The sequence below is a fragment of the Rosa rugosa genome, chromosome 5 (assembly GCF_958449725.1).
Source record: "Rosa rugosa chromosome 5, drRosRugo1.1, whole genome shotgun sequence".
Lineage (NCBI taxonomy): Eukaryota > Viridiplantae > Streptophyta > Magnoliopsida > Rosales > Rosaceae > Rosa > Rosa rugosa.
Window position 1 is genome coordinate 29,278,532 of NC_084824.1, and position 24,486 is coordinate 29,303,017.

Below are 24,486 nucleotides of genomic sequence, written 5' to 3' on the forward strand. Positions count from 1 at the left end.
TTTTGACATAGTGTGTAGCCAGTGCTATAAGCCCAATTTTAATCAAATTTAATGATCAAACTGCCCTCGGTCGTGTTCAGCACTTGCCGGAACCTCTGAACTGCTCGCAGGTTCATCAAGCTCCACAACATCGCTCCGTGTGGTTTTGCGAACTCCATCTTAATGAACTCACGCGGTGCCAAATTAGAGCGAGTTGCTTTTCATACGAATTGATCTGTTCTAGAACTATTCATCCAGTTCAGTACTCACCGGCAGAGATAGAGAGATAGGTATGTTGTTGTAGAGGAGTACAGATGACGGTTGAGAAGAGATTGGGGGAACTACTGATCGTTGATCTCGTCGTCCACGCTCCCATTCACATGGTCATGCTCGTATTCTCAAAATGGTCGGAGGCTGAGAATCGAACCGAGTGGAACAATGAGGGTAGTTTAGAGTGTTTAAATGGTAGACGCCAAGATTGGTCTTAATTCATAACCGGTTTTATGATGTGATGATCGATGAATGAAGAGAATGAAAAGTGAAAATAAAAATTAGGTTTTCATCCATTAAACAAATAAATTTAACTAAAAGTCATAGCATAGCAATACAATCACGATTGAGGCTTCAATAGCCCCCAATTACTAAGAAATTAGTTATTCATTGTTTGAATGAAAGCACAAAGAGTTTCATAGAAGAAAAAGAAAGCAGAAAAATCCTAAAATCAAGTTTGGGATTCATCGGAATCAATTGCTTCTCCACGTAACTTGTCCAATGAAAATACGCCACGTCATCATCAATATCTATGAGCATATATACTTTAATTGTTGCGTAATCTCCATGAATTGGGCTCTTTGATCCATGCAAGGTCTCTTTATCAGGTCAGGATTTCTAGCTTTACCTTATTTACGCCTCTTTTTTCCTGTATTATCTCACTTTCATATATTTGCTCTAAAATACCTAATAAACACAAAAGTAAACAAATAAAGAGAAAATTGAGAAAATTAACAAATTGTTCAAGTAAATCCAGAATATGTGTCTGGCCCAAACTCTAGGTTACTTGACCTAGTTGTAATAGGGTTTAGAATTAGAGATATTCTCGGAGATATTCATAGATATCCGATTAATTGTACGATTATCTTTCCTTGTACAACTCTGATTCTATGTCTTGTAATCCTCTATATAAAGAGGCCCCTATTATCAATGAAAGCACGACTCAATTCTCTCCCAGTTTCAGTTTTCCTTAAACACGTTATCAGCACGAAGCCCTAACCCTAAAACTTAAAAACCAAAACCCTAAAAACAGAAAAATTCTTCACAGGATTAGCCTCGCCGGCGCTACCACTGCCACCACAGCCCTTGCATCGTACCTCAGCGCTAACCCTACCAGGTTAGCCTCGCTGCCCCTGCAGCGCCCACAAGCCCTACTTGCCTTTTGCACCCGCGAACACTCACTTTTCCCCGTGCACGCTCGCTTTTCCCCGCGAACGCTCACCTTCCCTCACGAACACTCGCCTGCCCTCACGCACGCTCGCTCGCCTTTCCCCGCGAACGCTCGACTTCCCCCGTGAACACTCGCCTGCCCTCACGCACGCTCGCTGCCCTCGCGAACGCTCGCCTCCCCGCAGCAACTTCAGCGCCGACCACCAGTTTTCCGGCGACCTTTTCCCGGCAACTTTTCAAGGTAAACTTTTCTAAAAGTTCCCGTTTTTGAAGTTTTTCTACCCCCCCCCCCCCCCCAATTTCTTCATCATAGGGGAGACCTAATTAAGCCGAACTGTGGGGGTTCGTGCTCACTCCAAGCTTGGAGTTTGTTGAGATCTCCAACCTTAGAGTTTGTAGAGAATTTATGATCGACCACTTACATCATTGTTTCGATCTAATCCAATTTCTCTTGGAATCGGATTTCTTGGAAGCGACTATGCTCAGAAATTCCTAATTTCTTGGAAGCGATTACGCTAAAAAATTCTATTGTTTTCGTGGTAGCCTTTTACGCTCTGAAACTAACCCATTTTCTTGTTCTCTTTTAGGATGAGTAACCTGAACAAATTGGACTTTGCTCCATTGGGAACAATTGGCTCTGGATATCACAAGTGGGTTCGTGATATTCGCCAGCATCTCAAGGCCGATGGAATCCTGATAAGATTCTTGAGCCTAGCCAAGACGTGCTAACTGTTGAGCAAGCTCAGGCTTTGGAAGCAAATAGAGCAGCCTTAGAGGCAAATAATTAAGGCGAAAGCCATCATCCTAATGACTCATCATATGGATGATTCACTCCAGTACGAGTATATGAATGAAGAAGACCCCAAAAGGTTGTGGGTCTCACTCGAAGAAAGAATTGGTAACGTCCGTGACTCCATGCTTCCTGAACTAGAAGTGAGATGGCATAGCCTCCGCTTCTGTGATTTCAAGTCAGTTATTGACTACAACTCGGAAGTACTTCGCATTAAATCCTTAATGAAATTCTGTGGTAAAGAGATCACAAATGCGATGTTGATTGAGAAGACTCTCTCTACCTTCCCCATCTCTGCATTGATGGTTGCTAAGAACTATCGAATAGATGTTACTGCAGGACGGATCACAAGGTTTCATGAGCTTATTGGAGCTATGAATGTCGCTGAAAAGCATGACAACATCCTTGTGAAGAACTATAATTCGAGATCCGTGGAAACATAGCATATTCCGGAATCCAATTATAGTCACGCCCCTAAGAGAGGGCGCCAAGAGAAAAACCCTAATCTTCGGGATATTTCTGGAAGTTCTAGTCCATATAATCGCTCTACTTGGGAAGGTAACTGCCAAAATAAGCGAACACAGAACCGAAGAGGTCAACGTGGAAAGAGAGAGGGAGGCAACGCCTCTAGCCATGTTGGTGGTGCCACCAACACTAAGAGCCATCTAAATGACGCTTTCAAAGCGCCTCAATCAATGGAGTTTGAGCAAAGAGATGTATGTTCTCGATGTGGAGTATCCGGTCATTGGGCACACATTTGTAAAGCTCGTGAAGAAATTGTCACCGCCTACAAAGCATATTATGAAGCAAGAGAAGCTCACGATGTGGAACAAGAAGATCAAGATGATGATCTAGACTGAAGGGTTAAAGACTACAAATCTGGCTGGGATCAATAGATCGCCAATTCTGTTTAAGTCTTTATTTTTTCAAGAGATGTAATAGGCAATTGCCATATATTTTTGTAGTAGATGCCAATGGTTTAGTCTTTCTTCAAAGTGAGCTCACCCAAAGTAAGTGTGATGTCTAGGAAGGTTTTGAGATTAGTGGTACTTAAGCGAGCCTTGCTCCATCGACATCTCTCTACTCACCTGGTCACATTTATTTTGGAATTACCGAAAGAAGTTAGACGACTATCATTGTTTTGCATTACCTAGCATTTTGGATTAGATTTCCTTTGGTCAAAGAGACAATAATGTAACTCCATTGGCTTATGAATAAAATTTCGAGTTCTTTTCATTATGACTCCATTTTGATTATGAGCATATGACTTTGTGACTACGATGGCTGGGCCATCACTATTAATTCAAGGACATGGAATAGCCCAAGTTCCCCTTGCCAAATGGCACCTTGATTACTGTCACAGAAACTCTCTACGCTTCTAGGGCAAATCGCACCTATGAATAGCCAACGGATTCCATGCGAAAACGCATGTAGACAACATAAATGTGTTCGTTTGCAATACCTCTAACGATTGCGAACAAAGGCGCATCTTCGAGAAGTTTATGTGTCTCTCTAGTGGACTCTATGTCACTATTCGAGCTATTAAATCCAATGAAGTTATGAGAGAAGATCTCTTGGATTTAGACACATATTGGCTTTGTCACGACAGGATAGGTCATCCTGGTCATGATATGATGATCCGTCTACTAAAGACTTCACATGGACATCCTTTCTTTTGAGCAAAACGAAGCATGAATCAAAAGTTGATTCCAGGACTAAGTGTGACCGACACTGTTGCCTAGGGCACCGCCTCCGTCCACCACCAGCCTAGGGCTAGCGCAGTCCCTATCCATGACGCCATGGATGGCGTCCATCATGGTGATGGGGCCCCAGGTGATGCTACAATCACCAACTTTGCTTCAAATAGCGTTTCAGACGCTCAGGCCCAACCAAAATCCTCATTGGTTGCTTTTAAAGCCTCTCGCTCGTTTTACAAAGCCTGTTCCTTAGAGAAATTAGGACTGAGACCGTCCTATGCAAAGGAAATGAACATACTCATTATGTTCTTACATTGAATCCGTGGGGATTCTGTGGACTAGTTCAACCAACTTGCGGACATTTAAATATCTCATGATGTTGGTTGACACGCAAAACGCTGGTCACGTGTTATGCCATTGTCCACTTGTAATGCTGCTTATGTTACACTCCTAGCACATATCATATGATACGCTCAAAGCAAGCGCATAATTTAACCCTGAAAAGATCGTTAGTAGTATAAGCAAATAGGGATCGTTCTATTCCGGGGATTGAGGGTACACCTGTCATTGTCAAACAATTAAACAATTAAAATTAAAACAAAGTATAATATTCACAAATGTATTCACAAAATATAAACATTTTACACGAAAAGGGGGGATTTTGTTTTTGGTTTTTTCGAAAATGAAACTAAGTTAACAAAAACAATTAAAATGCAAAAACATAAAAATACGAATGGAATGAAGGAACAAAGATCAAAACCGAAACTTATGATTAAAATTGATTCAAACCCTAATATTGTTCATCTAAGTCATGAGAAAGGAGTTGATCATGTGAAACATTCGAAAGCAAATGAATTCCCATTTTTTACTTTTCAATGCTAATTAACCTAAGCGAAAGCACCTAGATTAATCCTATCAAACATGCAATCAAACCCTAGAAAGCTAGTCAATCATGTCATGTTTAACGCATTACACATAGAGAAAGGCTATCAACTCAAGTGTACAACTTAGTATGGAAAAGTCCACCTAATTGCAATTCTCTTTAATTAAATTCGATCTTTGTACAAAACCTTTACTACTTTGATTCAAGTTTACACAAAACGAAAAGTCGATTTCATGTTCTTAAACCTAGCACCAATTATATCGAAACCCTAAGTGTTTGCAACCACATAAGATTAAAATACAAAAGTTATCCATAATGCAAATTTAATTAAACAAACCCACATAAGCAACTCTTGAATCACAATATATGAATCTGAAAATTCTCAATTAATCATAAAATTCCAGAAATTAACAATTGTTCAAACATATATGTCAACTAAGGCAAAACCAACGAAATACAAAGCAAAGGTTACAAAGTAGAGGTCGAATTACACCGTGGATGGAAGATGAAGATGGGTGAATAACGTTGAATCCTTTGAGACTCGAAAGCAAGCTTCAAAGGTGGAGGATGGATGATGATGCTCACGGCTTGGTTCTTCTCTTCCTTGGCCTTGCTTGAACTTCGTGGCTTGCCCTAGAGGATGTTGGAAAGGAAAATGGAAAGGAAATGGAGAGACAAAGAAGATGGAATGGATGAAGGAATGTCCTTTCTTCTTTGTTGTAGCCTCTATTTATAGGCTACCAAGCAAAACTATTTGGATTTAAACAAATGATGATATGTTAGGTTTGAGCATTTAAACATTAATGGAATTTATTAGGTTTGAATATTTAAACACTAATGGAATTTGTTAGGTTTGAATATTTAAACACTAATGGAATTTGTTAGGTTTGAGTCACTTTCTACTCATTTTTCCTTCAATTAATTCTCCACCAAGACTTCAGATTTTGCCCGTGACTTCTTCATATGAAATGATCCATCATGAGTGTAGATCATTCTGTAAAATTTTCAGAATTTATCTCCATGTGTTTGGGCCGGAATTTCTGCTGGACTCCTTACAGGTCCAGTTTTCCAGTTTTGCTTCTGCAGAAAATTGGGCTGACTGTTTGAAGGCCTTCCACTTCTTTTTGGCTCTTGCACTCTTCATAAGAAATGTTTCTTAGGATGTCTAGAATGGATCTGGAAGGTTTCAGCTCATTTGAAGTTCATTTGGTCAGGTGGTCGCTCCTTCTTCCTTGCTTGGCTTGGTTTCTCCTAGCCGGAGTAGGAAAATGTGTAAAGTTGACATTTTTAGTGCATTTCCATTTTTCTCCATCATTTTATGGACCTAACACTTATTTCATCATCATCTACTCCAATGTACCTAAAAATAAAAATTGAATTAAAAATCGATTCGTTAAGGAATTAACTAAGCAAAATGTGAGGAATTAACTATTAAAATACCACATTAAAATGCTCTTATCATCATACAACAACGGGCTCACTCCCCGGATCATCATATTCCATCAATTGGACTTAACGATGCTAGAGAGCTTACATCGAATACTTTCGATGGTTATTGCATTAGGACTGATGTTGGACATTATATTCCCATGAACACACCCAAATGGTCTCGCAGAAACGACTACGATCGATGGTAGTCAGGATATTGGTAATGCGCACCAACCTCCTTATATCCGCTTGGGGTAATGCAATATCGCATGCAGCTATGCTAATTCGTCTACGACCCACTGCCACTCAATCTACCTATGCGTTGTTACAGCTAGTGACTGGGTACAAATATCGTACTTACGCATATTTGAGTGTGCCATTTATGTGCCAATTGCGCCGCCGCAGCGCTCTATGATGGGTCCTTACAGACGAATGGGCAACTCAGTTGGATTTGAGATTCCAACAATCGTCAGCCACTTAATGCCCTTGCTAGGCGATCTCCTTACCGCTATTTGCGGATGTCACTTTGATGAGACAGTCTTCCCGTCGTTAGGGGGAGATAAGAACATGAATGTTCAGCAGGAATGACAGGAATTATCGTGGCCTGTCCCCACTATGTCTCATCTCGATCCCTATTAAAGTGACGAGATCACCCACATCTGCAAGGAAGTACGTCCCTATGAGAGGACGTAGCGCCACCCTACACGAAAGTAGGCATGGCGCCAATGCCAAAGAGAGTGGCACTCTGGCGTTACAGGCCATGGCCCCAGCTAGGATGCGTGGGAGGCCCGTGTGTTCGAATGATACTTTGGCACAAATAAATCCTTGGATCATCGACACTCAAAATCCGTCTCATGAGTATCTTTCGGATTATGGTTATCGTTGGGGGACGCCTCAATGTCAGAACCTATTCTTGAGAATATAGAGCTCTTTGAAAATTACACTAGTGTACATGAGACGTGGGATAGAAACTCCATCATAATTGATGATGTAGTTGCGCATTTTGTTGCACATGAGTTTGTTGAGTCCGATGATATCGATCCACGCTCCGTTGATGAATGAATGCCAACGTAGAGAAATTTGGCCTAAATGGAAAGATGCGATCCAGGTTAAGTTGGATTCTCTAACGAAGAAGAAGGTTTTTGAGCCAGTGATGCCAACACCTCCTGACATAAAACCTATTGACTAATGGGTCCCCGTTAGAAAGCGTGATGAGAAAAAGAGATGGCAATCTCGCCTTATGGAGCAAGACTTCTCACAAAACGCCCTGGAATCGACTACGATAAGACATATTCTCTCGTAATGGATGTCATTGCACTCCACTACTCTGTCAGTTTGGTAGTTTCCAAATAACTGATCATGCAGCTTACAAATGTGGTCACTACGTATCTCTATAGGGATCTAGATACGGAATATACATGAAGGTTCATGGTGAACTTCATTTACCCAAGTCAAGTGGCTCTAGACCACGGACCACGTTTACAAAGAGGTTGAAATGCTCACTAAAGTGACTACTTGATTAGGAAGGGATATGCCCGCGCGTTTCCATAACAAGTTTCGGATTCTATCGTGGTTCATGTTGGACATGATCTTCATTAGAAGCCCTTAAAGAGTTAAGGGAAACCGCTGAACACTTGAAATCCAAGTTTGAGATGAAGGATTTTGGGAGAACACGATTATGTCTCGGTTTGGAACTTGAGCATCGTGTTGATAGATGCTTAGGCATTTTAACAAGGTCAAGCCTTCAAGCACCCCCATGATCGTTCGTAGTCTTGATCCTGAAAATGATCCTCTTCGTCCAAAGGATGATGACGAAGATGTGCTAGAGGTAGGAGTGCCTTACTTGAGTACAATAGGCGCATTATTGTACTTAGCTCGATGCACAAGACCGGACATCTCATTTGCCATGAACTTGTTAGCTAGATATAGCTCTACGCCAACGCAACGCCATTGGATTGGTGTAAAAGATATCTTTTGGTATTTGAGATATACGATTGATATGGGCTTGTTCTATCCCTACAGGAGATGATGGATTCAGACCCATCACACACCAGGAACGCCGCCAACACTGGCCTGCGTTCATTATCCCCATCCCAAAACGACATGTGTTTTGGAAGGTTTTGCTAATATTAGGTATCTCTCTGACCCATACAAAGGTCATTCCCAAACTGGTTAAGTGTTCACCATGGGTAAAGACCGTTATATCTTGGAGGTTTACAGAATAGACCCTAGTCGCTATATCTTCGAACAATGCAGAGACTATTACTCTTCACGAAGAGGTTCGTAAATGTATATGGATTGGATCCATAATTACACATGTTCGAACAATTGTGGTTTGAAGTCTACCACGGATGAGCCTACGATCATTTAGGATAATGCTGCTTATTTTGAATAAGTGAAGCAAGGCTACATCAAAAGCGACAACACCAAGCATCATCAGCAACAACAGACTCTCCTCAAGATCAAAGTGAAGTAGGTTCAATCTGAGGACAGTATGGCAAACTTGCTCACTAAGTCATTGCCTAAATTCCACTTTCGAGAAACATGTTGGTAGCATCTTTTGCGGAAGTTATCCGAACTCCCATGACCGTTGTCATCAGAGGGAGATGCGGACATCAGGGGGAGATGTCTACATGTATGGTCTCGAAACGTGAAGGGTGTGTTGTGCTCTTTTTCCCCTTCGACCGAGGTTATTTGTGTCCTACTGGGTTTTTGTTACTCGGCAAGGTTTTTAATGAGGCAACGAGAGGAGCACCACGTTTGGGCAACACAAGGGGGAGTGTTCAAGTAAATCCAGAATATGTGTTTGGCCCAAACTAGGTTACTTGACCTAGTTGTAATAGGGTTTAGAATTAGAGATATTCTCGGAGATATTCATAGATATCCGATTAATTGTACGATTATCTTTCCTTGTACAACTCTGATTCTATATCTTGTAATCCTCTATATAAAGAGGCCCCTATTATCAATGAAAGCACGACTCAATTCTCTCCCAATTTCAGTTTTCCTTAAACACAAATACTAATATAGGGATTAACAATATAAATGTCGCATAAAATGCTTATATCAGGGACTTGGGGTACTTAAGCATCCCATGTACATATGGTACACAAACTCCAGAAGCACATTTTCGGAGGACTAACTGGAGTCGAGAATAGCATGCCGGAATAGATTACCGACGGCCAGACACATCGGATCCTCCCTCGGAGATTGGCCTAACATGGGTACAAACTACATTTCTATGGGGAAGCAAACCTTCCCACATCGGAAACCATGAGACACGACTCCCAGTGATTGCTATATAAAGGCTCACATACCTCCAAATCATGTACGTACTATCTATTCCCTACTCTGTACCGTACGTTACTTTGTCAACATCTGCACCGATACTGACTTAGGCATCGCAGGGTTATAGCCGACAACCCTTGTCCTAACCTATTGGTTTTCTTGACAGGTGATAGGACTATCGGTGAATAGACAACTCGGTGAACTCTCAAGCACCCATCTATTGGTGGAGCCACACAGAAACATGCAAATAGCATTTAGTAGATCGAAAAAGTGAGATTCACAGTAAGAGAGTGTAATACCCCGAAAAATCCAAATTAATTTCCGTGGATTTTTAGAAATGATTTCACAATAGTGGGAGCGAGTACGAGGCTCGGAGAAGTTGTGGAATTAGTTCGAACGATTAATTTTCGAAAACGAACGTTATTTAGGGGCACGCGAAAATCGACTTTTTATACATACAGAATTTGGGAAAACTTCCTTCTTGAAAGTTGTAGAGCTCGTCGATACGATCTCGTGCATATGTAGAACACATTATTCGGAGTTCGTATGAATAAGTTATGATTTATCGAAAAAGTTTCCAATTTAGTATATAAGCTTTCTTTTTGGGAAATATTCAAAATTAGATGTCAGTTTCCAAAATGGGAAACCGACACTTTCTCTCTCTGGTGTGCGTCCGAGCCCGAAGAAACAGAGCAACGCTTCCGACCAACGTTTCTCAACCTTCCGACCACCAATCCACACCAAACCACCTCCCTTGCCTTCGACTCGACGCCGCCTACCAGCTAGACGTGACCTTGTCCACCGGAACGGCCTCAAATCCGGCAGATCGGAGCTGCAAAGTTTGAAACCGAAAACGGTCAACGCCGGTTTTCTCCTAGCTCCGGCCACCAAAACTCACGATCCTTAGCTCCCTGAACTCACCTCAGGATTCTGAACTAGCTTTACGAAGGATCGGGACAAGTTGTTGAAGTTTCACCTTCGTCGGAGCTCGATATTTTCTTGATCGGAAAACCACCTTCGAATCCGATTTTCTCGAGTTATAGACCACCTTTTCTTGTGATTCTTGGCCTGGTGAGTTCACCTTGAGATTATTAACAACTCTCAAGAAGGGATCGAGGCCTGAGGTTGAAGTTTTTACGTCGGAATTCAAGCTCGCCGGATTCTGGAAAATTTCCGACCACGAAGACTTTCGATCAAGATATATCGAGTTGTAGAGCGTCGTTTTGAGTAATTCTTGATCCAGTGAGTTCGCCTAGATGTTCTTAACAACTCTCCAGAAGGGATCGAAGCCTGAAATTGAAGTTTTGACGTCGAAATCGAACCTCGCCGGATTCTGCAAATTTTCGCCGGATTCTGGAAATTTTCCGGCCACCTCGACTGTTCTAGGTAATTTCCGACCACTTCCTTTCGTTTTCAGACTTCATGCTAGTTATGAAAGTGGATCAACTCGTCATTTTGAACAAGTTTGTAGTTGACAACTTTTGCATCGGAGGTGGTTGACCGTCGTTGACCGCCGCGTTGACCACCCACTGACCGCCGCTTGTGGCGGCGTATTCGACCATATTTCGAGTTTTTATTATCTAGGTGATGATCTACGCATCCTTACGAGCGTTTTGATATATTACAAGGTCATTTTAGAAAACGTTGATAAATAGTGGATTTATGTTTTGACATTACTATTTAACGTTTTTACGTTTTATCTTCGGTTTACGATCCGCTAAGATCCGACCGTCAGATTTACTTCAAATTTGAATATGTTGATCGTATGACTGTCCCGATGACTTTGTGTGGTCACGGGCGAAGATCCCACCATTGGATCTTCGTATAATTGTGAAATAGTGATTCGGAAGGCGATTCGTGAGAATCTGACCGTCGGATTTTCGTATAATTTTGAGGAGATGTTTGTTAGAGTGATTCAAGAAGATCTGACCGTTGGATCTTCGTGATAATTTTGGAGGATGATCCTAAGGGCGATCCGTGAGGATCCGACCGTTGGATCATCATATAAATTCGATCTGGCCGTTGGATCATCATTAAATTAGAATCCGACCGTTGGATTTCCGTATATGTGTGGTTTATGAATGATTGCTAAGTTAAGATCGTATTTGACTAGGTGATTGACGGTTTGAGTTAGTGGACGATTGTGGATCGTATTTTGAGCGGAATTGAAGACGCAGCGGGATTATCGAGGTGAGTAAACCTCACGTGGTTCATATTACGAACCGAGTACTTTTAATTAATTTATTTTTTGTCGTCATTGTATTGTGTGAACTATAGTTGGTATTAATGGACATTCCTGTGTGAATGTCTATCTATATATATATTATTTATGTGAAATAATATGTATTGTTGAAATTGTGAGATATTATGTACTGTTATGGTTGTGTTGAGTTTATTGTTGAAAAGCAACAATATTGTGAGAGGTATTAAATTTATTGTTGAGAAACAATAAATTGTTGATTTGTTGAGATATATTGATCTGTGGAGATCAATAGGTCACGGGGGTGACCATGGCATCTATTAGTGAACCACGCCCTTGTACCGGGTAGGTGGAAACTAATAGCATTAAATCGTGAACCACGCCCTCGCGCCGGGTAGGTGGAAACGATCAGTTAGAGCTCTAGTCTGTCTGCCAAATGTTGAGTGACCTTATGAGGGTAACGGGGAGTGACTCATAAGTGTATAATATTTATATATATATATATATATTTATATATATATATGAGAGTGAGAAAGTGAAGTGGTTTTGTGGTGATCATTGTAATTGTGATGTTTCTATATTTCTATACTTGAGTTAAAGGAAATGTATTTTATTAAATCAACAGTTCATTCTTGTTTACTCATACGAGCTGTCAAAAGCTTACCGGGTTTTGTGTTGTTGCAATCCCGGTACACTATTCAAATTGTGTAGCGGGTACTACTACAGGTCAGGAAAATCAGGAAGGTGATCGAGCTGCGTAGAGTAGCTGCAAGTGTGTTATTCTGATTTTCTATTGTGAGGTTTGTTATGCTCATTTAGAGCTTTACAATTTTACTTGTGAGAGTGAATTTGTAATAATAAACTCGAGGTCTTCGAGATTTTATATTTGAGTGGCGAGTGGTGTGTTTGTTCTGAGAAAAAAAAAAAATTCAGAACGTTTATTTGATTAAGTTGTTAAATTCATGTTTCGGATTTGAATTTGTTATTCAAAATTCGGGGCGTGACAGAGAGTATGTAATTTATATGCAATAATATCATAAGTGTGTTCATATGGATCTTTATCAAAATTAACATTTATCAATCCTAATTTGAGCATAGTTGGCTTTGATACCAGTTGTTAGAATTCAATTACATAACACATGTATATATGAGTACAAATAACTATAAAAAATATAAGATTGACACATTGCAGTTGACTTAAATCACATGTAAACGAATATGAGCAATTAACTTAAACCATAAGTAAGGCAATAAATATCACAGTAAACGAATATATATGAGCAATTGATCAGTTGTTAGAATTCAATTACATAACACATTTATATATGAGTACAAATAACTATAAAAAATATAAGATTGACACATTGCAATTGACTTAAATCACATGTAAACGAATATGAGCAATTAACTTAAACCATAAGTAAGACAATAAATATCATAGTAAACGAGTATATATGAGCAATTGACTTAGACCATATGCAAAACGATTAAAATTGCAACAGAAGAATATGAACTACAAAATCAGAAATAAGAGAGCATAGAAAACTAACAAGTTCCATTGCCAGCATCCATTGTTCTTCTTCTAGATGCACCCTCAATCTCAGATTGTTAATGGGACAATTTGTTTTGATGTTTGGTGTTCTAGCAGGGATCAATGTAGGCTTTGCAATCATCTTTATATTAGAGAAAACAGTTAAACAGTTCCATCCATAAAGAAACTGTTGCAAATATAACTTCCTGATCCTTGTTTGATTGGATTAAAACTAATAATCATACTATTTAAAATTAAAACTCAAACATATATAAAACTATTTTTCGATTACAAGTTTTATAAACAATGTATTGGTATTTAATTACTTGAACTCTAAACTTCTCTAAAAGCAAATTCTTTGAAGTTAGTAAATCAGGTTCCCTGAGAGTCCTTTAAACTTCCTAGAAGCAGCCCCCAACAACCAAGACTATAGTCGCATGTGAATCCTCTCGAGTCAAGCTTCAATACACTTCAAGACATGCACCTGAAGCAGATCGACTAATGAACAACCAGTTATTAAAACCCCAAATCAAGAACTTCGAAGGCACAAGTCGCAGCAGCAATCAGTGCAACCAAAGCAGCAAATACTACAGCAGCATCACCGATCACCAGAGTTGCAGTCTAGGGATTTAACTCCTAATCCTTTGCCCAAAAGTCTTAAACCTACGTCTCAACAAGTTCCTCAACATTCTAATGTGTGAAAAGAAGAATCTTCCAATGCTTCCTATAAAACCTAAATCTCCTGTCATTTCAAGAAGCTCACTGAAGGCTGGAATTTCTTCTTTGGCTCCCTTAGCTTCAGCACCTATACCAGGGGATTCTGAGAAACCTATGTCTGAAACTTCGTTGGTTTCAAATGCAGTAAATATTGGAGGTCAACAAGCATATGGTGCTCCAGAAGCCATCCATTGTTCTTTTGATGGGTTGAATGCTGCTGAGCAACCTATTCAGAGATTGATTAAAATGGTTAGTTTGAAGTATTGAATTACTGATGCAACTTCTTCTTCGGTTATTTAGAAAGTATTGGATTTTCTGCATCATGATTATTAGGGAACATAAGATGAAAAAGTATTATCCTTGTCCCATTATTTACTCTTATCAAATGGAATTGAGAACTTGATTTATGAATCACTGGATGATGATATCATTTATTTCTTGGTCTTCCTTTTCCATGCATATGATGGTTAATTTACTAGTATAGTTGGACTTTGGTTTATAGTCAACTTCACTTGTTCCCCACTGTTGCTCTGGCAGTGATGATCAAGATCTTTCAGTAAAGGTAAAGTCGAAGCTCAATTTCTCTTTCTGGAACCTGATGGAACCCTTGTCACTTGGGGAGATAGCAAGGACATGGAATGTATGTGCCCGAGTGGTGATCTCTGAATATGCAGAGCATAATGGAGGAGGAAGCTTCAGTTCTAAGTATGGCACCTGGGAAGACTGCCTTAGTGTTGCAGCTGCTTCAATCATTTTCTCTTGAGAATTGAGATTGCATTATACAGGCTCATGTAAGCTAATTGTTTAAAACTTCAGTGATGATCTTACAAATAATTAAACCTCATCAATTGCATGGTTTGATAGGAATTAGTTATATTAGTTTGTTCTGATCTAAGAAAGAAAAAGGTTACTGATAGTTTTCTTAGACAATGAAAATTACTTGGGACAAAATACGGTGAGTTATGAGATTTTATTTTTTGAGGCCAAACCAAGAGATATGCTAAAGTGTTAGTCACCTACTCATCATTCCCTTGAACTACAAACTACAATGTACCTCATCTTTAATCACTCCCTTGAACCTTTTTCAAGCCATTTCATCACTTTGCCATTTGCAATGTACAGCTACAGCCATACCGACCGATAATCTGAAACCAAAATTCATGCTATAGTTCGATGAGTTATCACTGAAAGTGTCCGTCATTTCTTCTATTTCAAGCACTAGAGGAAAAGAACCTACTAACACGCTGCTAAAACCCCTATCAGATGTTGTAGGGGAAGACAAGGTAATGGAGTCGAATTAAAGCCTGCCGAAGGTCGCCAATTGCCTCCTGTGGTTTTACCTTCACCTCTCGCCAAAGGTGCTTGGGACTAAAACCCTAGCTAAGCTTATAAAGAGTCATAACTGTTGTTGTTGTTGTTTTTTTTTTTTTTGGAAAAATACTTTCATCTAAACCGGTTTGGATCTATGTGTCCAAAATATCGCTTATTTGCATACAATTGGCAATCTAAATTCATAATTTAACTGTTCATTAGTTGAGTCAATCAATAAAGATCATCTTTAAAAAAAAAAAAAAATACTGGAACCGAACCGGAACCGTATAAGCTGTTTAAGTTCAGGTTTGTCACATTTTAAGGTTGCAACCGACTACAAACCAACCCGTTTTCATTCGGGTCGGTTATGCAGGTTTTTTGGTTCCAAAACAGGCAAAAGCAAAAATAGCCAAAGTGCAAAACTGAAGCTTATTTCTTCCAATCTGAGCAACTGAAACTCACTGTTTTTGACCATTAACAGTACAACAATGCATTAAACTGAAATCCACCCTTCTCTAGCTCATGAATGCCATCAAACAATGAGATTAAACATGTAAACCAAAGCAGCATATCAACTTATCAAGCAATTACACAATCAAATTGCCACATAAACTGTTATAATCAAACAGGAACTACAACAAACTGTCAAAGTTTGAAACTAAAAGAAAATGAGTACAACAACATTATTAAAGGCTGAAACAGAAATGAAATCACAGACAGCAAGCATTCAACAAGTTCTGCACTTCTCCATAGTGCATAAAAAATTTCACAGTTCACAACTTCACACGATGTCCAATAATCCAATTCAACAAAAAATCAGACAATCAAATTTTGAAATAACAATGAAAAAAAAATGCATCAAACAATCAACAACTTGCACAATTCCACTTCCAAGTTCCAGTTCCAAGTTACATTCTTCCACAGTTCCAACTTCCAAACACAACCTGCTGCAATAATAATAAAAAAAGTACTGATGAACAAGTGAAGTAATGAGGTAATGAAATAATTCAACTAATGAAGTAATAATTCAACTGACCACGTATATAAGTGAATCAAGTGAGTTACAGAAATGATTCAACTAATGAAGTAATGAACACCAAAGTGACTAAGTCCAGAACTGATCAAACATTCAAACTCATCAAAGAGACAAAGAATGCAAAGCTGCAAACAACAAGTGAGCAAACCTGAGCTTATTTTTTTTTTCCCACCCTTTGTCACTGATTTGGAAGATTTTGATGCATCACTACTCTTTGAAAGTTTGGAAGACTTTGCAACCTTTCGGCTTTGTTGAGTGCCATGAGTTTCTTCAACTTCTACTGCTGCATTGGCCTTCTCCAATCTCTTTCACTCTTCTTCTGCTTGTTCTGAGCAAGTCCATAGAAACAAAGAACAGTTCACATTATTAAAGGCTTAAAGTTGCAAAAACAAGCTATGCAATAACAGTTATAAGACTAAAAAGTAAAAAATGCAAGTGAGCAAGTTACAAGCTACTCTGTTACATACCCTTTTCAACATTCTCGAACCACCCCATTTCCTCAATGGTTGGAATATATTCTAACCCTATTATTGCATCAGATTTGAGCCAATTTTGGAGGCAGATTAGGGCTTCAACTAACAGGACCTGCCCCAGATTTCACCCTGAAACCCGAAGAGGCCTCGCGGGGCCCACCTTAGAAGAACTTCTACCAAAAATTTGGCAGAATTTTCTCCAAAAGTGGAGTACCCAAAACCTGCAGAAATACATTTATACTTCTAATATCAAATACCATCCTCAACTCCTAGAGCCACCCTGCTCCCCAAATCACAACATCTTCCATTCCACATTATACATGTCTCAACTTAACAATATTAATCCAATAGGTTATCACAGCAATACTAATACGAAAAGTAATCCAGGAAAACAGAAATAAAATGAATATTCGGAAGCTGTACTGTCGACTATGCCTCAACTCCATGTACGCCCGACCTCAACTAATCTAGCCTGCAAACTAGGCATTTAAACCGAAGGGCCTAGGGGAAAGTGGTTGAAAAACACGTCAGCGTGAGTGGACAAAAACAAATAAACAAGATGATTTAAATAAAGCAAGCTTTAATACTTTCACACATGTTCATCCTTTAAAACCTTGATGCATGCAAACGTTGATAAAATATTTAGGAAAATAATCCGAAAGATGTTCAGCTCATGAAAATCCAACTAGCCCCGCTAGTCACAAACAACCAAGTAAACAGAATGAAAATCCGATACTCAAGAAAATAAGACCAGCCCTGCGGGTTAAACAAGATAGGACTAGTCCCACTAGTTAAGTAACAGAATGATATGGGGAAGACAATATCACCATACAATGAAGGAGCCTCACAGGCTCGGGTCAGAGCCTCCTAGGCTCTTGAGCATCCCATGCTGTATCCTCAACTTCGACCCACAAACACAAAGTAAGTGAGGAGGAGCCTCGACTGCAACTCACGTGAGGAGGACAACTAAAAATAAAGCAACCCAAGTATGGTTAAAGACAACATTCGAAAACCAATAAATCCATAAAGCTTCCCTAAAATCTCGCAATAGAAAGCACGAGTACGATTCCCAACCATACTCGGTAAATCTTTGATAATTCCATAAAATCAACGACGTGTCCCACACGTCAAAATAATCTCAAATCAATAACAAATAAGCGAGATCAAATTATAAATCATAAATCAGAAACAAAACCAAGTCCGAAATCATCGCTAAGGCATTCCCAATGCCAAAACTGAAAGTTGATAAATAAACAAGAAATGCAATTCCATCGAAATTCCATTTTGAAAATCTTTCAGAAATCTCAAATCGACGAATCAAAATATATTTAATTCTGGAAACCACCTCGGAAAATAATTCATCGAAAAACATTATAAATCGTAAATCCAAGTTCGAGCATAGAAAACTCTCATTCGAAAATCATGATGGAAAAATCCAATCAATATTCCCAATAAATATTCCAAAACTAAATAATATGCTCGACATAATAATATGATAATTAAATAAAGCATTAATTCAATAAACAAACGCATGCATCATTATTTAAAACAAAAGTCCACTCAGAGTACTATTTAGGCGACCACGTATACAGGTTTCTTCGTCGAGTAGTAGCTCGGCATGTCGCCCTATACACAATTTCATTTCGTAAATAACTATTCACAAGTTAAATTAAATACGAATTTAAAATGAAACTGAAAACTCGTTATCTTTGACCCTCCAAAAACTACAAGTTCCAAACTTCACCAACAATGTTGTTTCATCAATTCTAGCATTCTAGAATAGAAACGAGAGAAATCAAATGGTCGAATTTCTGGAAATAAACAATCGAAACTTCGTAAATTCCCAATCGATATCAAACTTCCTCCAATTTCCACCAAAATCATATATCTCAATCCGAAATCATTATTAAACCTTCTTCAATTTTCACAAAACACATATCAACATGCTCCACAAGTTACAAGGAATGCAATTACAAATTTGGGAAGCCAGAATCGGCCCTCACGCGCCCCCAGGTGCCACCAACAGGCCCTCGTGCCGCCGACCAACTCTCGAATCGGGTATCAACACCTATGTCAAAATCTTCATCGATCTCATCAAGCCCAACAACTTTCATAACCACAACAAAGTCAGAATTACCTTGATTGGCCAGAATTTAGCCCGAAGCAAAGAGGGGAAATTTGAAACCCTTGATCTTCAATCCTTCGATTCGTGCTCCACACTTCAAATTAGACCAAGAGACTTTGAGAGATGGTTGTATGATCCAAGAGCTCAAAAACCCAATAAGAATCGCCACCAGGGGTGGCCGGAAACTCGAGTTCCGACCAAAACCCAAAGAAACGGCGCTGCAGTGACCTTCTTCTCCTTGCTGCACCTTCCACGGTCTAAACCAAGTCACCAAACCACCATAGAATTGAAAAGGAGGAAGAGAGCTTTCCAAAGGTACATGTGGCGTCAAAATCCGTCACCAGACGGAGTACATATAGATATGGCCGGAAGAAGGTGATTAGGTCGGGGAGAGAGAGAAGCTCGGGTAAGTTTTCGAAATGGAAACTTACCGCAGTAACTCGCCATTTTTATAGAAAAATTATCAGGAACAATAATTTTAGTATTTTGGCCTACTAACTCCGATTTAAGCGTACCACATGTCCACAGATTCGGTTTAACGTTCTCTAAAACTTTTATGAAGAAAATTTTCTCAAAAACTTATCCAAACAAAATGTCAACTTTTTGGCCCACTAAAAGTATCGGAACAAAGTAAAAAGTGAAAATAAATGTCATTTACCGTCCAAATAACTAGTAAACCGGCAACTTGAGATTTGGGACGTAACATCAACAGTTCTAGGAGTTAATGAACTCCGGTTTGGATCAATTACTCTCTTCCCTGTGCTGAAACTACTCTCACTAGCTACTGTTGAAACTTGGATTGCTAAAACATCTTTTGCCACAGCTTGCAAGTTAGGGTACTTTGAACCATTAACCTTCCACCAATCCAAAAGCTTCCAATTTTCATTATCTTGAGGCTTCCCTATAGAATCAAGCAAGTATCTATCAACCTCTCCTCCAACCACCACTGCCTCACCTTCAAGCTACTTGTTCCACAAGTCTAGCATAGCAGCCCTCTTTACGCTTAACCCTCTTGTTGAGACACTTGGTATTGGTCTGCTGCTAGGGCCTTCTCCCACACTTCTTTTTCTCTTTGCTGCAATCTGATCACTATTAGAAGTTGCATACAGATCACACAAGTCAGCACAAGCTGTTTCACATCATCTGATCTCCTCTTAATCTCTTCACTTCTCGTGTAAAGCATTGTTTCACACACATAATCAAATTCTTCAGCTGTGACATCATAGAAAACCATCAGAAACTTCACAAAAACACATGCTTTATCCCAATCAGCCTGAATAGGGGGCCCTACCCTCTTCCTAGCCTGCCTTGGCCTAACTTGAGTCTCAGCTCTACATTTTCATTATCAAGCTCTTCATCCTCATCCAAATAGCTTCTGTATCTAGCATCTTCCTCATCTGCCATTCTATCGAAAGCCTTCTTTAACTCAAGAGCAGTGTCCAGCATAATAAAGGTGGAGTTCCACCTTGTAGGCACATCTAACACACATACTTTCTTACACGGTATCTTCTCTTTCTCAACGCATAGCTTAAATGCATCAAGTCTTTGTCCACTGCTCCTCACATACCCAACAACATTTCTAATGCTAGCCACTGACCTCTCCATTATATGCAGTCTAGCCCTCACAATTATGTTGACAATGTGAGCCAAGCATCTAACATGCATAAACCTACCATCAGACAAAGGTTTCCTAGGCCATCCACTCATTTTGTTTCTAAGGTACTGTATGGCTACCTTGTTTGCTGATGCATTGTCCACCGATATAATCAATACCCTATCCAAATTTCATTCAACCAACCAAGTTTCCAAAATCTTTCCTATCCTATTCCCACTGTGGTTAGGTATTACACAAAAATTCAGAACTCTTTTGTGCATATGCCAGGCAGCATCTATGAAATGTGTTGTTATAACCATATAGTTAATGTTTGACATGAGGTCCATGTGTCTGTTGTCAAACAGACAGAATGTGGCCTCAATTCCCCCTTCAATATCTCCTTTTTGGCATCATATATGAGCAAAAAATTCTTCACAACAACTCTCTTACAAGGTACATTCCACCTTGGTACAGCTACTGAACAAAAAAAAAGAAAAGAAATCCCGGCCTTTCAATTGAACTGAAAGGCAGTTCATCCAACACAATCATAACACATGCAGCATCTAGAAATGCATCTTCTGACCACTGCCTTGAAACTAAAGAGCATTTCTGATCAAACACATCACTGGTTAATATTTGTTGACTCTCTTCTAGGTTATTTCTACCCAGGTACCCTTTGTAAACTAGCTCAATATGCTTCCTAAGGGAACTAGTCCCATTTTCCCTAGAATCACAAGCTAAATGAGTGGGGCAGTACTTACACTGAGCTCGCTTTTTAGTGCCGACTACAGTCTCCTGTCCATCCACAACCTCCAGTAAGGGCTTGTCGAATTTGGTGAAATGCTCCCACACTTCGAACCTCTCCTTCTTGGCCTTCTTATCCCTCTTTCTCTTCGTGTTCTTTGCAGGCTCAAACTTTTTCTTCCCTTTAGTTTTCGAAGCTCGAGTTGTTGGAAATGGTGATGGTGTTTGAGTTTCTGCACTTTGTTGATTCTGTTCATCATCTCCACTTTGTAGATCAGCCACAAGCTCATTGCCAGCTACTGAATTAGTCGAGTGACTGGATTGAGTTCCTGAATCAGAGCCTTCAGCTTCAGAGGCCATTACTTTGGACTGGAATGAGTTTCAAATTGGTTGTCAAATTTGGGGATTTGGGGGTTTTCAAATTGAATTGAATTAGATTGTTTGGACTTTGGAGTATTGAGTTGGGGTTTGGGATTGGAGTTTTTGAATTGGGGTGAAGCCGTGAAGGAATGGGGTTTTCGAATTGGGGTGAAATCGGGGATGAGGTCGAGAAGAAGGAACTAAGGAAGAAGAGGAAGTGGAACTGTGGGAGGCTGCGCGAATTTTAGGTTTTAGTCGTTAACTCTAAGCCAATCATATGATGACAAGTGGAGAATATGACCGTAATAATGGTTCTGCGGGGTTTCTCCGTTTTGAAAATATGGGAACCGGACCGAACGGGGATTGTATTTCGGTTCGGTTTTCATGAGACAGCCTATATTTTTATTACAAGAACCACACTGAACCGCCAATTTAGGTCTGGTTCGGGCCGGTTATGCGGGTTTTTAGGTCAAAAGTCCTAGGCCTATGTTTACCTAAGGGTCAGTTTTGGAGGAAGTCATTCCCTATCACCTTATAATTTAGGCGTGTGTCACTCACATGGGTGATCCAACTCATTAATACATTAACAGGGCGATTTCGTAAGTAATAAGATAATTGCATCACATGACACATCAAACTCACTAATATACTATAATAAAAAGTTTAACATCTAAAACAAGAGGTTGTAAATGGTACATTAATGTACCGATAGCTTGTTACAGATGTAGACTAGCTCAATACAAAAATGGAGTAATTTGAGATTAAACCAAATTTGTCTACTAATGCATAAAATCAATCCAGCTCTATATCAAATCTAGTTTATTTGATGTATCGGAATATTAATACAGTATCAAATCTAGTTTATTTGATGTATCGGAATATTAATACAGTAATACACAGTAGAATTTGATATGTATAGTGTAAAACGATTGTGATCGGTGTGGGGCGTGCTTTTCACCTATGCTTTTCCACCATATATTGAGACTGTTTCAAGTTTCTAGTAGTCCTCCAAAGTCAAAAGCAACGCGAGATACCCTCTCTTCTTTTCCAGGAAGCAATCAACTCCGCGTTCCCCCATCTCTCCAAAACTCACCGCCAACAAAATCAATCCCACCCGAATCCGAATCCGAATCCGAATCCGATGGCATCCCCGCAATCGGAGCAACAGACGGCGACGTTCCTGAACAGCGTGCTCTCGCAGCGCGGCCCCTCCGCCCTCCCCTACGCCGAAGACATCAAATGGCACATCCGGCAGCACCTCCTCGCCCTCATCTCCTCCTACCCTTCCCTCGAGCCCAAAACGGCGACGTTCACCCACAACAACGGCCGCACCGTCAACCTCCTTCAGGTCGACGGCACCGTCCCGATGACCTACCAGGGCGTCACCTACAACATCCCCGTCGTCATCTGGCTCATCGACACCTACCCTCGCTACGCTCCCTGCGTCTACGTCAACCCCACCCGCGACATGATCATCAAGCGCCCTCATCCCTATGTCGACCCCTCCGGCATAGTCTCCATCCCTTATCTCCAGAACTGGGTCTACCCCAGCTCCAATCTCCTCGACCTCGCTCGCCAGCTCAGCGACTACTTTGGCCGTGACCCGCCGCTCTACTCCTCCCAGCGCCGGCCCAATCCGCCTCCGAATCCGAACCCTAACCCTAACCCGAGCCATCATCTGTCGCCGAGTCTGTCGAATTCGAGTTATTCTTCTTCCGGAAGCTATGCTCGGCCGGTGATTCCGCCGACCAGGACGTACCCGCCGTCGCCGTACGGCAGCGGCGCGTCGTTCTCTCGGGTTCAGACCGATGATCCGACGGATGTGTACAAGCGGAATGCCATCAATAAGCTTGTGGAGATCGTGCACGGGGACATGGCCGGGTTGAGGAAGATGAGGGAGGCCGAAATGGACGGCCTTTTCAATGCGCAGGTGGCGCTCCGGCAGCGATCAGAGCAGCTCGGGAAAGGCTTGAAGGAGATGCTGGACGAGAAGGAGGGTCTGGAGCAGCAATTGCAGATGGTTCTGATGAATTCTGATGTTCTGGAGGGATGGCTGAGAGAGAACGAGGGCAAGACCAAGGATGGCGGTGTGGATGTGGACGATGCTTTGCAGTGTGTGGATGCTCTTTCGAAGCAGATGTTGGAGTGTACAGCCTCTGATTTGGCTATAGAAGATGTTGTGTATTCGTTGGATAAGGCTGTGCAGGATGGGGCTATTCCATTTGATCAGTACTTGAGGACCGTCAGGTTGCTGTCAAGGGAGCAATTCTTTCACCGGGCTACGGCAGCCAAGGTCAGGGCCGTGCAGATGCAATCACAAGTTGCTAACATGGCCGCTAGGCTCTCACATTATGTTGCATCATAGGATAGTCATTGTTTTCGGTGTTGGTGTTGTTGGACGGGCTGGCCGCATATTTGTGCTGCAATAGAAATGGGGTATGTATAGATTCAGATTAGATTCTTGTGAAAATATGTCAATCTTTTCTTGTTCTTTTATGTTTATTTTATTTTTAATACTAGTCTGTACTTTCTCGTTTTCTCCATTGGGTAAAATGATGAGTTCTGTTCAATAATACTCTGTCAACGCTCAATTTTGTTCCGGATTTATATATCAATATCAGATTAGTCATTTTTCGTCAATTTTTATATCACTCTAGTGTTTTCATCTTCCTGGCTTTCCCCGTATCAATAATGAAAGCATTTAGTTTCTGAAAACTTTGTTATTAGATATGGAATCAGTCCTTCCATGTGGATTATTATAACAAAAAGTGATAGTTAAGAGATGAATGTCGGATAGTTAAGAGATGAATGTCGGTTTCTAATTCCTTAGAGCCTGCCTGAATACAACTATATCATGATTTGGAAGAACTTTTGTTTGTGGTCAATCCTT

General features: G+C 40.4%; 1 protein-coding gene across 1 annotated transcript; it reads left to right on the forward strand.

The window, feature by feature from the left end:
- Positions 1-22,588: 22,588 nt before the first annotated feature.
- Positions 22,589-24,236, forward strand: LOC133710166 (protein ELC-like). Its single transcript, XM_062136172.1, has one exon. It carries the CDS (start codon positions 22,738-22,740, stop codon positions 23,959-23,961), a length of 1,224 nt encoding a protein of 407 aa, XP_061992156.1. The 5' UTR covers positions 22,589-22,737; the 3' UTR covers positions 23,962-24,236.
- Positions 24,237-24,486: the final 250 nt, after the last annotated feature.